Raw genomic sequence first — 14,575 nt, 5'->3', positions numbered from 1 at the left:
CCATGCTCTGGCCCCAGGATGATCTGAACAAAAGTGGGCCTACCCTGCCCTGCAATGGGTAGGGAGCCCCACTGTCTGGGAGGACACAGAAGCCCCTTTCCTGGGGGCCTGCCATCTCCTCAGGACCAATCTCTGCCTCCCCCCATCGAGGCCCTGGGGGCCCGTGTGGGAGGAGCCTATGCCTGGTGCAATCCCATGCACCCCGTGGATTTCTCGAAAACCCAGCAGCCTGCTAAGATGGGGATGGGGGTGGTAAGGAGAGAACACAGGTCTGTGTGTGAATTCCCTCTGTCACTGGCTGGCTGTGTGACCTTGGATATGTTGCTTCATCTCTCTGGACCTCAGTTTCCAAGAGAACCCAGCTCCTGAGCTCTGAAAGGTGTCACTAGCACAGCATTTGACAGGGAATAGGCCCACAGCCTGGTCCAGCCATCCTACCAGGTGGTCTCTTGGGCTTCCCCGCGTGTGCCCCGTGGAGAACCCCTAGCTGGGCTCTTCCCATTCTCTGTCCATGCTGACCCCCTCCTTTCTGCCCCCCAGAGCCCAGCCCTGACCCTGCTGCTGGAGGACGAAGCCTGCTGGCTGAGGACACTGCCCCGGGCCCTGACGGAGGCTGAGGCCAATGTGGAGATCCACAGGAAGGGTTGGTATCTGGCGCTTCCCTCTCTGCCTTCCGGAAGGTGGAGGTCCTCTCCCAGGGCCGGCTCTTAAAGGGAAACCAGCCTGCTCTGGGCCGGGCCAAGGGACTGGCCAACACACCCCTAGCACCCGATTAATGCCCATCTGGGGTCGCACAGATGTCTGCCCTGGAATGGGGGAGCAGGGTCACAGGAAGCCAGGACCGCTCTCAGGGCCTCTGGGATACCTCCAGGGCAGCGGAGGAGCCAAGGCCAGGGACCCGGAAACAGGTGCCAACTGGACCTGCCTGTGCATTTTGGCCACTCCTGCCTCCCTGCACCTTCTGGAGGGAGGGTCCCTGGAGGCAGAGCCTGGGTGGGGAGGAGGGAGAACAAGATGGGGGTCCTTGCCCCCCTCACCTTCTCAATTCAGAGTCGAGGCCAGGCAGATGCAGGGGCTACCATCTCCATCACCACAGCCCTGCTGCCCTGAGTGGTCTTATTCCTGAGGAAGGTGTGGCATGGCTTCCAGTGTGTGAGGGTCAGGGTGGTGTGGACCCTGCCGCCCCCCCCCCCCCCATTACAGATGAGGCTCAGGCCCCAGGGGAGGATGTGGAGACATCCTCGTGATTTCTACAGACAGGAGGGCTGTTTGCCATGTGACCAGCCAGGAGGGCTGTGCACCTACTGACCTCAGGAAACATACCTCATTCCCCATTTTGCTAAAATGTTCTGGGGGGGTGTCACCCTCACCACCACCTCCTGAGCACACAACACATTTGGCTGAACACCCAGGGGAGGCAGAGCTCCACCCTGAGGGTGGCTTTGATTTCCAGACAGAGCCAAAGGCCATTGGAGATAAGCAACAGTCCTGTGACCAGCTCCTCGGCCCAGCCCCTACCCACCTGGGGGCTGCCAGGGCCTGGCAGGGGTACAGAACGGATGCTGGGCTCAGCATCTGGGGACTTGGGCTTTCCATCCTGCCCTGCAGTCAACCATGCACCTGGTCCCAACACTTCACCCTCTGTACCTCAGTTTCCCCATCCACAGGGGGCAGTGAACACTGGTCCCTCCTCCCCACCAAGGGGTACTCCAAGGACCCAGAAAGCAGCTAGCGGAGAGGGCTGGGTCTTGGCAGTGAGTAGTCAGCCATGAGGTTATACACCCAGCCAGGAGGTGGGTCAGTTAGCACTACTTGGCCCACCCTTCTTCCTAGCCTGGTCAGCAGGGCTCCGGCCACCTGTGTCTGTCCAGGCAGGACAAGGGTCCTTGCAGCTAGTAGCCTTGTGCTGGACACTGGAGGTGGATTATTGGGCAGCTCGCCAGGATCCTGTTGGATAAGGCTGCCCCCTGCAGGCCACCGTGAGAACAGTGCACCAGCAGAGTTGAATGGAGCAGGCTTGCCAGTCCAGGGCCTGGCCCAATGGCTACCAGGCGCTCTGCCACCTGTCCTCCATGCCACCCCTCTCCTGGAAAACAGAGCAGCTCTGCTGGCACCCTCAATTTCCACTCAGTGGGTTCAGCTCAGGGCAAGGAAGCCCAAGGAAGGCTAGAGTAGGCCTGGGGACCTCCCAGCTGCCCCACAGATGCAGGACGACTTGCGGAAACCAACCAGCCACAGCTGTGCACCAGGCCTGGTCACTCCCTAACTGTGGCCTTGGCTCCATCCCCCATCCTGGGCTTCAAAACTCTGGTCTCTAAGATGAGGTGCTCGAGAAGATAAGAGGGGAGTCTTTGCAGAGCTGCTGTGGTGGGCCTGGAGCTGCTGGTCCTCCCATCACCATGCCCTTACCCCTGCAGATGGAGCCCTCTGGTGCAGGCTCACCAAGCCAGTGCCAGCAGGGGGACTGCTGAGCGTGCTCCTCGAAGCCGAGCCCCACAGCACCCCCAACCACCCTGTGAAGAAGGAGCCTGCAGAGCCCGAGGGCCTGGCTCCCTCACACACTGACATCCAGCTCCTGCCCCAGCAAGCAGGCATGGCATCCATCCTGGCCACAGCAGTCATCAACAGTGAGTACTACCCTCGGGCCACCCCAGGGGCATGGGAGGACCAGCACAGTCCCCAGGCGCAGGGCGGCAGGTGGTACTGAGGAGCTCAAGATCTACAAGATCTGTGACCACTGGATCGGAGCAGAGGAGGAAGTGTGCTGCAGGAGACATGCACGGGGAACTTGAAAGAGGGGTTCCAGGAGGGGGAGGGGCTCCAGGCCGCAGCCAGCTCATGAGAGCAACAAGGTTGGCTCATGAATAGTGATGGGGCAGCCCTGAGCCGGCTGCAGGGAGGCAGGGCAGCAGCGTGCACCTAGCTAGGGCACAGAGGCAGCAGGGTCCCCAGGGCCCGGGTCATACACTGGAAAGATCCAGTAACAAGCACAAACCTGAGCCTGTGCCTCCCTCTTTGGAGCAGAGCAGGTTTCTGTTTCTCAGCCTCTGCTGGCATGTGGGCCACCCCTGGCCCTGCCCACTAGACACTGGTACTGCCCCCCTTCTCAGCACACACTAAGCCTCCGAGAGTTGTTGTGAGAGTTCAGTGGGATTCACACATTCCACAAACACTTGTTTAATATCCACACTGAACCAAGCAGTGGAGGCACCAGGATCACCGAGGCAGGGCACTGGCCAACCCTGAAAGGACCAATACACCAGAGAGGTGACCTTACTTGGAGGTGGTGGCAGCAGTGGAGGGTACGTCCCAGGAAGGAAAGCAATGACGTGGTCAGACAGTAGCAGGGCTACTTTATTGGGGTGCCTGGGAAAGTGGCTCGGACATGAGAGCAGTCAGGTTTGGACCTGCATACCGGGAACGAGCAGCTGAGTGGTCACCCACCAAGGCCCAGGAGGTGGTCACTGTGGTTGGAGCCAGGCAGTGCGGCAAGCGCAAACTGGGCAAATCTGAGGGTGGTTCCAGGCAAGAATGGGATTTCTTCTCAGAGCAAGGAGACTGCCCTAGAGGCTTTAAACAGCAAAGGGTGTGATCCAATCTGGTTTTAAAATCACCCTGGCTGCTGGGTGGTAACTGTGAGGTTGCAAAATTGTAAGAGGAAGCTTTTTGAGCAAGTCAAAGGACATTTGATGCAAGTGGATGCAGCTAAGGCATAGCCTGATGGGACATTGGAGCCCACAGGGACCAGCCGGCTAGTTGGGTGGGTGAGGAGGCGGCAGCAATCAGGAGGCCAGGAACTTCGGTGTGGCTGGCTCGGTGGATGTTGGTCTGCACCTTTGCTGGCGGGAGAGTCAGTGAGGAGAGCTCTGCTGAGCATGCTGACCTCTAGGTGGCTGGGAAACGTGTGCTGGGGCTCAGGGCACAGTCAGAGTTCCACAAGCTCCCTGGGGAGCCCTGGGGCAGGATGAGACTCCCAGGGAGAGACAGGGCCTGTGGACACTAGAGTTGCGGGGCGTAGGGGAGGGCGGGGGGGGGGGGGGGGGCGGGGAAGGTGGTATCTGCTGTGTCCAATTGTTTTTGTTGTTTTTTTAATTATTGATTTTGAGAGAGAGGAAGGGGGAGAATCGATTTATTGTTCCACTTATTTATGCATTCATTGGTTGATTTTTGTATGTGCCCTGACCAGGGATTGAACCCACAACACTGGCTTATGGCTCTAACCAACAGAGCTGGCCAGGGCCCCAGTTTAATTCTTGAGACGCCACCACTCTGGGAAGTTTCCTCACCTGTTAAGTGGGGATAATGGCAATACCAGCTCGAGGTGTTTGTGCAAGTTACTTGGGCTGTGCCCACCCAGGACTTGACCATTGGTCAGCCCATCTGTGGTCAGCCCTGGGTCGCTGTGGCTTGAGCTGGCTGCCAATGCTCTGACCCCTCTCTTGACTCTGAGGCCAGCAGCACAATCCCCAGCATTGATCTTGCAAATACACTTTTTAAAAAACACTGGTGGCCTCAGGTTCCCATTTCAGGTCAAGGCCTCAGCTATACAGAACAGAGCTGCCTTGAGCCCCCAAATAAAAGGGAACTTGAAAAGCAGAGTAAACACAGTAGAAAGGGAACAGAACCAGAAAAACTGCAAGTAGGGGGCACGAGGGTGGCCACCTCGCCCAGACAGGTACTAAATTCCTTAAGAGAAGTGGAGAAAATGGGAAACCTGGCAGCCTCCTGGGTGGAGGAGGAGCACCTGTGCAATAGTTATGGACCCAGGACAAACATCGGAGAAGCCAGGCTGAGAAACACATCCTAACCTGCAGAAGTAGAAACCAGATGATAAGGAACCCCCGGGCCCTTCATCCCTCCTCTAAATCAAGGTGCAGAACAAGCCCTCCCCTGACCATCTTCAGCCAAGAGGCAGCTGGCCACAGAGCGGGGGCAGACAAACAGAACATTCCTTTAAATTCTGCTATAAAAACACACTGAGAACCAGAGAACGGGTGAAGCAGCCATCAGAGAAATCTTCACCTGCTGGAAAAATCAGTCCTGCGATCTAAACTCCTATAAACTGAAAAATTAAAGGCAGCTTATTTGTCGTAAATTTGGTAGATTCAACTGTGACCATTCAGTCAGTACCTGATGTGGAACCATCCACCTGTATGGGGGGTAACACAGGGACAGAAAGGGCTCCTCTTCCTTGCAGCTCCTGGCCTCACCTCCTGCCCACCCCTACCCGAGAAGCCACCCAGAGCCATGTTCAACTCTCATCCTGGTGCCTGAGTGCAGGGGATTCGTGCACCTGGTCCCTGTGTGCCTGGCCACTCACACACCTGTTCACATGCAAACACGTTTCATCCTCCACAAGCACCAGGGTCCACACCATCCCTCACAGCCCCCTTACCAGCACAAATGCACCGGCACACGCTTGCCCACCTTCCTCACCTGTACATGGTCACCCCCACTGAATAACTGACATAACCACGTCCTGGACCCGTCTCACTCCTGCAGGTGTCCACTAGCATGCCCATGCTCCTCCCATGAACACCCCATGAGGCCACAGCATCTCCTTATGGGGCTCACTGTTGGAAGGCAGCCTGGAGGGCATCCTGGAAACCCACAGAGAGGGCACCCCGGGTTATATAAGGACAGATAAGAAAGGGCAGCTGTGATGGGAGGAGGAAGACCAGGTCACAAACCTACTGCTTAAAGCAGGAAGACGCCAGAGGCAGCCAGGGCAGAGCCCTCACGTTGCAGAGTCCACTGCCTGGCCCTGGGTTGCAGGCGGCCCCTCTTGCTTCCGGAATGTCCCCTCAGGCTTCACCCACCTCTTGCCCCACAGAAGATGTCTTCCCCTGCAAGGACTGCGGCATCTGGTACCGCAGTGAGCGGAACCTGCAAGCTCACCTCCTGTACTACTGTGCCAGCCGCCAGAGTGCCGGCTCCCCTGCCACAGCCGCCGCTGACGAGAAGCCCAAGGAGCCATACCCCAACGAGCGTGTCTGCCCCTTCCCTCAGTGCCGCAAAAGCTGCCCCAGTGCCAGCTCCCTGGAGATCCACATGCGCAGCCACAGCGGTGAGGCTCCACGCCCCCTCAGGACCCCCGCCTGCTTGCTGATAGCGTGCCCACTGCGCCCAGGCGACAGATGCGCCTGTGTGGTCCTCCCACCATACCACACAGCCTCCCACAGCTCCCAGGGCATAAGGCCCCTCTGTGGCTGTCTGGATGGTCAGCTCGGGCTGGGCCCGGGCCGGGGTCCTGGGAGGCTTGAAGAGCCCTCCACACACAGCCCATGTCAGGCCCCTCACTGGGCCCTGTGTTCCAGGCGAGCGCCCCTTCGTGTGTCTCATCTGCCTGTCGGCCTTCACCACCAAGGCCAACTGCGAGCGGCACCTCAAGGTGCACACAGACACACAGAGCGGTAAGCAGGCTGGGAAGGGGGCAGGAGGCGGGTCAGGGGGTGTCTGTGGAGCCCACTGGCTCCAGGGTCCTGACACCACAGACCATCTGCAGGTGTCTGCCACAGCTGTGGCTTCATCTCCACCACAAGGGACATCCTCTACAGCCACCTGGTAACCAACCACATGGTCTGCCAGCCAGGCTCCAAGGCTGAGATCTACTCGCCAGGGGTCGGGCACCCCTCGGCCAAGCTCCCCCCAGGTGAGCCCCAGGGGCCCCCTCTGAGGGCTGGGAGGGGGCTAGTCCATGAGACACGAGAGGGTCAATTCGGTCTTGGCCCTCGACCACCTCTGCCCAGCCCAGCCCAGCTCTCCCTTCCCACCCTGCCCCTTCCTCAGGTCTGGCCCAGGCAGGTCCTGCTCCAGCCCTGAAGTCTGGCCCCTGGGGTCTCCCTGCAGACAGTCTACCCGGCTTTCAGCAGCTCACTGCCCTGCATGGCCCCCTGGCCTCCTCCGACCTGGGCCTGGGGTCCACCTCATCACCAGGACTGGACAGGAAAGCCCTGGGCGAGGCCACCAATGGAGAGGCCAGAACGGCCCCCCAGAACGGGGGCAGCAGCGAGCCCCCAGCAGCGCCCAGGAGCATCAAGGTGGAGGTGGCCGAGGAGCCCGAGGCGGAGCCAGGGCCCCCAGCCCCTTCGTCGCGGACACCCTCACCACCCAGCTCCGCTCCCGCCCGGGTCAAGGCTGAGCTGCCCAGCCCCACGCCCGGCTCCAGCCCAGGCCCTGGTGCGCTCTTCCTGCCACAATTCCCCGCCGCGCCCCCAGCCTCGGAGATCCTGGCCAAGATGTCCGAGCTGGTGCACAGCAGGCTGCAGGTGGGGGTGGGCGCGGGGGCGCAGGCCGGCCTACTGGCGGGGGCCCCCAAAGGCGCTACGTGCTTTGAGTGCGACATCACCTTCAACAACGTCAGCAACTTCTACGTGCACAAGCGCCTCTACTGCTCCGGCCGCCGCGCGCCAGACGACGTGGCCCCCGCCCGCCGGCCCAAGGCGCCCCCCACCCCGGTGCGCGCGCTCCCTGCCCCGCCGCCCGCTGAACCCGACACGCCAAGTTCGTCGCCAGGCCCGGGGGCGCGCGAGGACCCGGCGGGGGGCGCGACCACGCCCGACGCAGAGACCGGCGGCGGCGGCGGCGGCCGGGGCAGTGAGGGCAGCCCGAGCCCGGGCAGCGGGGCGGACGAGGACGACGACCCCCGACGGACGCTGTGCGAGGCCTGCAACATTCGCTTCAGCCGCCATGAGACCTACATGGTGCACAAGCGCTACTACTGCGCCTCGCGCCACGACCCGCCACCGCGACGGCCCGCGCCCGCCGCGCCCCCGGGAACCCCTGGAATCCCCGCACCCGCGCTGCCGCCCATGCGCACGCGCAGGCGCCGGAAGCTCTACGAGCGGCAGGCGGCCAGCCCCGCCCCCGCAGCCCCAGGCCCCGCCCCGCCCGCGCCAGCCCCGGCTCCCGAGCCTTCCGCTTCGCCCTCGCCGCGGCCCGGAAGCGGAAATGGGCCGGACCCAGCGGAGGGCCCCATCGACCTGAGCAAAAAGCCGCGGCGCCAGGCCGCCGCCGCTCCCGTGCCCGGCCCCACGCCCGTGCTGCCCGCGCTGGCCGATTACCACGAGTGCACGGCCTGCCGCGTGAGCTTCCACAGCCTCGAGGCCTACCTGGCGCACAAGAAGTTCTCGTGCCCCGCCGCGCCTCGGCGCCCGCGCGCCCCCGAGGACCCCGCCGTCGTGTGCCCCTACTGCCCCCCGAACGGCCTGGTTCACGGGGACCTCGTCGAGCACTTGCGCCTGGCGCACGGCCTGCTGCTGGGCAAGCCCCTGACTGGCCCGGGCCCGGGCGCAGAGGCCCGGACGCCCTCCCCCGCTGCCCCCCGCGATGGCCTGAACGGCCAGGAGCCACCCACCGGCCCTCCAGACGGCAGTCCCCGGCCCGGCCCGCCCTCAGCCCCGCCGACGCCTCCTTCCCACTCGGACAAGGGCGTCCAGACCCCCAGCAAGGGGACGCCGGCCTCCCTGCCCAACGGCAACCACAGGTACTGCCGCCTGTGCAACATCAAGTTCAGCAGCCTGTCCACCTTCATCGCCCACAAGAAGTATTACTGTTCCTCGCACGCCGCCGAGCACGTGAAGTGACCGGCGGCCACACTACAAGCTGGAAACCGCTTCACACGCCCGCTGCTCTCCGGGAGCCAGGGCCTGCCGGCCTGCCGCTCAGAGGGACGGGATCACCCGCAGGTCCCAGGTGGTGGAGACTCTGGCTCCTGGGAAACGCACCACGCACAGGCCTCAGCAGAGGGGACTACAGGTGGCAGCACCCGCCTGGATCCTTGGCACTTAATAAAGAAGTTCAGTTTGATGAGTGGAGTGATGAAGCAGCCTAGTTCTCTGCACAGGGGCCCCGCAGGGTGGGGCGCACGCTGGCCAGCACCTTAGGCACCTTAGGCTGGGTGAACCAAGCACCCAGAGGCCCACCACACCAGTCCGGCATTCACACAGGCCCCTGCAGTCTGGCGTGACCAGGCCCCCTGCCAGAGTCACACGTTAGTGGTTCTGAGAGCTGGGCCGAGCTCCAGGTCAGTCTGATGCAACCACACACAGAGAATTGCTGCCCTGCCAGCTCTGTACCCACTTGGGGCGCAGGGAGAACTGGAACTTCTAGGCCCACTGCTGCCCCATCCCCTCCCCCGCAGGATCCAACCAGAAGCTCTGCTTTGGCCACCAGACACCAAAAAGAAAGGGCTTAATTAATCCTACCCAGCTGATAGTCTTCCCACCCTGCTTGGTTCCAGGGACCTGGATGTCACCCATCTGGTCACAGGCCACCAAGGTTCGTGGGATGGGCATCTTGGGGAGAATGAGGCCCTGTTGTTACCAACGCTGGTGGGAGAGAAGGGGCAGTCAATAGGCACCAAAGAAGAAGGTGGACAGGGGAGAGGACCCCATGACCCCTAGGACCAGGGGACCAAATCCTGAACTAGGTGTAGCATGGCTCCTGTGGCGGCTGCAGTGGGGGTGAGGAACAGGGGTACCCCAGCCCCAGTCTGTCTGGTTCTGTGGGGGTTGCTTGTGCCATGGCTGAACTGGACGATATTAGGCCAACTCCAGTAGAGTCTAGTCATGCCCTTGCCGTTTGGCATCAGGGTAACTGGGCCACCCTCCAGCCTGGTGTCCCTGCTAGAAAACACACCATCAGCCCTTTCCAACTTTGCTTGAAGTAGCAAACATGGTTTCACTCAGCAGCCTACAGTGGATAAATGTGAACTCTGACCTTTGACCTTTCTCCATCTTCCTGCCACCCACCCAGACTCACTCTCCAGGCTCAAGGCAAATTTCCCTCCCACCCAGCCCCACAGAAGTGACAGGCTAACATAACAAGCTGTGTTTGGACAAGAACAGTCTCCATGGCATCATCCGCAGGCAAGAGCCAAACACACACCTCCTGCTTGCTCCGAGCTCGGCCTGAGTACCAGGGCTTGACCAGACAGGATCACTTGGCCAGGGCCACCGGACAGTCAGGATTCCCATACCGTTAGGGGCCTGGGCTCCGGGAAAGGGTTGGGGGAGTGTCCCATGGGAGCCAAGCTGGCCTGTCCTCTAAAAAATCAGCCTGGCCTCAGCCCTCCTGGGGTGGGGTGGGAGAGGCGCACAGACCCTTGGCCCTGCTCCTCCTTTGCATTGTTCTGCATTAATTTGCAAGGAAAGTTCAGGAAGCTCTGCCTCTAAGCTAGATCACCGAATGAAGGGAGACCCTTTGATATCCTCACACTGTTCTCGAAAAATTAAACCTAGCAGTGAATTTTACTGTGCATAAATTGTAAAAAGATGCTGGGGAACATCAGGGATATGGCTTTTTAAATATATATATTTATTTTTTACAGAGAGGAAGGGAGAGGGATAGAGAGTTAGAAACATCGATGAGAAACATTGACCAGCTGCCTCCTGCACACCCCCTACTGGGGATGTGCCCCGCAACCAAGATACATGCCCTTGACTGGAATCGAACCTGGGACCTTTCAGCCCGCAAGCCGGCGCTCTATCCACTGAGCCAAACCGGTCAGGGCAGGGATATGGCTTCTTACAAGCAATAGATGCTCAACAGGAGGAAGAAATGCAACACAGACTCATCAGATGGGGGAGACCATTGTCCAGCATATTTACGCCTCCTCAAGAGCCCCATCCCTACACAAAGTGACCACAGGAGGGCAGATGTGAATGGAAGACAGTGCCATACAGAAAATAGCCTGTTTCCATACCTGTAAGTGTGTGTGGGGGTGTGCTCAATGATTGTGCAGCCCCTTCTGAGAGAGTTCAGTAGGCAGAGCCAACCCTGACCCTTGACCCAGACCTGAACTGCTGGCCTTGTCACCAGGGGAGTCCTGGGCTCTGTAGCCTACTGCCCTCACCCAGGCATGGAGAGGTGGCTCAGCTTGGAGGTTCTAGGGCAGCACCACACAACTCACTAAGTGCCCTACAACTGGGTCCCTTGCCCCTTCACTGTTCGCGATCTGTCCCCCCTCCCCCCCCCCCCCCCCCCCCCCCCCCCCCCGCCGCAGGGTAGGGCTAAATACCCTCCTGCCCCCTTCCTTCTCAGACCCTGGGTTTCCCACACCATAGACTCCATCAGGAGACCTGCCTTCTCAAGCCCCCCACCCAGCAACTCCACCACCTACACCAGAACCTGCCACCACCACCTGCTACGGCCACTGTCCCAGAGTCTTGTGATGGTCCTAAATGACCAGTCCACACCCAGATCATTGCCATCCACAGCGTTGCTCGCCCACACACCCCCAGGGACAGCCTAGCTCCAGGAAGCGCTGCAGGTGAACATTCCTGGCACCAGGGGTCAGCAGCAACTCTTATGTGGGCCAGCAAGCCAGGATCAAAGCCTGCTTTCCTAGCACGCTGCAGACTGGCCAAGCCTTCAGGTCCTTTGTCTCCTGAGGACACAGAGGGAGGGGATGGGAGGGGGCAAGGAGGGATGGAAGGTGGCCCATCACACCCAGGAAGGGGCCTCAGGAGGACATGGAGATGGACGACCTTACAGAGCTTGGAAGTGAGTCAATTTCCACAGAAAGGGAAGGAGCAGCAAAAATCACCAGCCAGGACAAGAGGGGCCCAGACTGGGGTCAGCCTTGGATGAAGGGAACATAGAGAAGCCAGGGGGCTCCCAGGCAGAGTCCCAGCAGGTGCCCGGTGGTAATCAAACTGCTTCCACACACCCGAGGTAAGGCCTGTCCTGTCACTGTTCTTATGGAAGGGGCAGCCGGCTCAGGGGGGTGCAACTTGCTGCCACAGCCCCCGCCCCATGAGGACTGCTGGGAGCACTGAAGCAAAGTGCACACCTGGCCCAGACTGCCCTGCACATGGCCACCCCCTGGCTGCAACTGGGGTCCCTTCTGTGCCAGGGCCCCAGCCTGGCTCAGAGACCTGCCCTCACCAGGGCTCTCAATGGTGACAGCTTAGAATAGCAGGGTTTGCCTGCATGTCCTTCCTGCCTTGGCAAAGCAGGCCTCTCTCCCTTTGCCTAACAGCCACCTCGCCAACAGGGGCAACTTAGGAGAGAGGTTCTCTGAATGCAGTTGGCCCCAGGTCCCAAGAGCCCTCTTCTCCCCATGGCTGCATCTGCATCCCCTGAACTAGTGAGGAGTCCACATTCCAGCACCTCCCCCTAGCAGCTGAAACAGGCTGGGCCTGAGAACCTGCGTTTAATCAGCTCCCAGCAGATTCTTCACTAACAAGTTTGAGAAATACCCACACAACAGGAGCACAGACTCTTAGCATCTTTCTAGCGAGTACAGATGGAGGGATAGGAGGTTCCCCTGCTGAGGGATGCTTGTCAGCTGGGGCAGGGACAAGTAGGAAGGAGACTGGATCTTGCAACCTGGCAGGGATGACTAGACCACTGCTTCCCCTTCACAGAGTCTGTGGTTGACCACCCCAGTGTCCTGGACACTCGTCCTGATAGCTTTCTGCCCTTCATCCATGACACAGACAAGCCTTTGAGCCCTGGCCCTGCTAAGCCTGGATGACATCAGTGCCCAGAATAGCCGGGGGCAACCAGCCCCAAACATGGAAGGACACCCTGTATGCATAGAGCGTTGCCGCCCTTCCCATGCCAGAACACAAACTCCAAAGGAAACAACCACAGTCCTCCCAGCCACGGAGCACCTCTCCTGGAAGCTGGTTTGAGGAGCCACAAATATGTTTCCGCCCATTAATGCCCCCCGGGGGAATCCCCCCGCAGTGTTAGGGTGTGTTCCTGACCACGCACTGACCTAATGACGCTGAGTGGAAAATGCAAGTGCACGAAGGTACAGACCTAACTGGTTTCAAACACAGGTAGCAAGGATACAAAAAGCTTCAAGGGATGGTGTGATTGGCGGAATGACGGCCCCAAAGCTGACCATGTCCTAAGCCCCAGAACGTATGAATCTGTTTTCTTACACGGCACAGGGGAGTTGAGGGTGCTAACCAGATGACCTTGAGACGGAGAGACGACTCCAGAGGGACAAGCCATGCAAAGCCCAGCAGCGCCCTGGCAGGCTGGCTGGCCGGCTCCGGGGCATGAGAAGAAGCCAGGTGTACTTCCCACATCCATGGGTGGTGTGAATATCTGAACCTGAAAGCCAGGCCCAATCCGCTCTCCTAAGGGCTCCCTGAGGGAGAGCAACTGGAAGAAAGATGTCTCAAATCCTGGGTGGACAGAGTTCAGTCCTAGAGCCCCCTGAGGAAAGTGGCCTGAGCTCACCTTCCAGACCTTGGAGACCCAAGTCAATGGGGTGTAACCAGAGCTGCATCCAACCCTCATCCAACTCAATTCCTGGTCATTTCAATGGGAACAGCCCCACAGAGGCAGGGCGGATGGACGGGGTGGGGGGTGAGGGGCACTGAGAAGCAGAGAGAAGCTCCCCAGGATGCTCTGTGCTTGAACCCAGAGCCTGGCTGGAGGCTTAGAGCTGCAGCCGCCCCAAAGCAGTGCCACACCCATGGGGCCTCACCAACCAGCTGGGCACTCCAGCTGCCCAAGGAGGACAGGGTGGAAAGGAAAAGGGGACACACACACACAGCCCTATGTGCTTTCATATCAGCAGTTCTCAGAGTGGGCTTCAAGGAACCCTAGGCAGCCCTAAGATCCTTTCAGAGGGTCTGCAAGATCCTGTTTTGAGCCATCTTTGCATGAATGGCGCAGAAGCCACAGTGGGTATGATAAGGGGACCTTAGCACAAATAAGGCAGCTGTACCAGATGTGGCAGTGCCCCTCTCTGCCCACACGTTAAGAATGTCCTTGATGAAATGTTAACATTTTCAATTGTAATAAATTTCCACAGTTGACTACAGTCTTTTTTTTTAATCCTTACCCAAAGATATGTTTATTGATTTTATTTTATTTTTATTTTTTGAGACAGAGGAAGGAAGAAAAAGAGAGAGAAATACTGATGTGAGAGAAACATTGATCGGTGGCCCCTGTATGTGTAGTGACCGGAATCAAACCCACAACCTTGAGTGCGGGACCATGCTCCAACCAACTGAGCACCCGGCCAGGGTGAGCGCAGCCTTTGAATACCTGTGAGGAACAGGGAAGTGTGTGCTGGCTGCCTTTGAGGACAGCCCTGGGGGACTGAGTTGCAATGTGAACTCCCTGATATTTTCAGGGAACATCTTTGTGTGATTTGAAAAATGAATAATAAAAAGGCTGTGCATATTCAGACTTGTGTATGGGGTAGACCCTTTCTAGAAAATAAACAGCCTGTCCCTTTGAGGGACACAGGTGATAGTATTTGTTGCCACGGTGAAAACTGGAGCTTTCAAGTGAAAATTAGAACTTGGGGAATCTTGTATTCACCACTGTCTGCTCAACAGCTGCTCCTTAAACACTCTTCAGGTGAGATCAGTGGCAATAATGAGTGTCAATGTCTACGTTGTGAGATGAATGATGTCACTCTGGAAGTTCTGCATGACTCAATGAGCCAATATCTTTCAAATGACAATGCAGGATGTCACAAAATCATAAATGGGTAAGATTCACTCACCCAGAGAAAAAAGACACTAAAATACAGGAAACAATGAGAATGACAGCTGAGTTATCGTCAGAAAATCATGGAGTCCAGAAGACAACAAAATAA

At 59.0% G+C, this 14,575-nt stretch overlaps 1 protein-coding gene and 1 long non-coding RNA gene across 8 annotated transcripts in view; both read left to right on the top strand.

The window, feature by feature from the left end:
- ZFPM1 (zinc finger protein, FOG family member 1) overlaps positions 1-8,816 on the top strand; it is a 72,462-nt gene extending 63,646 nt beyond the window's left edge. For 5 of the 7 annotated variants that reach the window (XM_036346810.1, XM_036346809.1, XM_036346804.1 and 2 more), the window contains 6 exons: positions 541-643; positions 2,418-2,627; positions 5,834-6,067; positions 6,318-6,413; positions 6,506-6,652; positions 6,790-8,816. In XM_036346810.1, the coding sequence (XP_036202703.1) occupies positions 541-643; positions 2,418-2,627; positions 5,834-6,067; positions 6,318-6,413; positions 6,506-6,652; positions 6,790-8,585 (2,586 nt within the window). In that variant the 3' untranslated portion in view covers positions 8,586-8,816. The remainder of the gene's footprint in view (positions 1-540; positions 644-2,417; positions 2,628-5,833; positions 6,068-6,317; positions 6,414-6,505; positions 6,653-6,789) is intronic. The other 2 variants (XM_036346805.1, XM_036346808.1) reach the window with 2 other exon arrangements.
- A 1,574-nt stretch (positions 8,817-10,390) lies between these two features.
- Positions 10,391-14,158, top strand: LOC118674752. Its single transcript, XR_004973695.1, has 2 exons — positions 10,391-10,707; positions 12,372-14,158. It is a non-coding gene; the product is annotated as an uncharacterized LOC118674752 (long non-coding RNA).
- Positions 14,159-14,575: the final 417 nt, after the last annotated feature.

Source organism: Myotis myotis, unplaced genomic scaffold, assembly GCF_014108235.1.
Source record: "Myotis myotis isolate mMyoMyo1 unplaced genomic scaffold, mMyoMyo1.p scaffold_m19_p_19, whole genome shotgun sequence".
Lineage (NCBI taxonomy): Eukaryota > Metazoa > Chordata > Mammalia > Chiroptera > Vespertilionidae > Myotis > Myotis myotis.
Note: the sequence above shows the minus strand (reverse complement) of the source record. Positions and strands in the feature narration are given on the sequence as shown.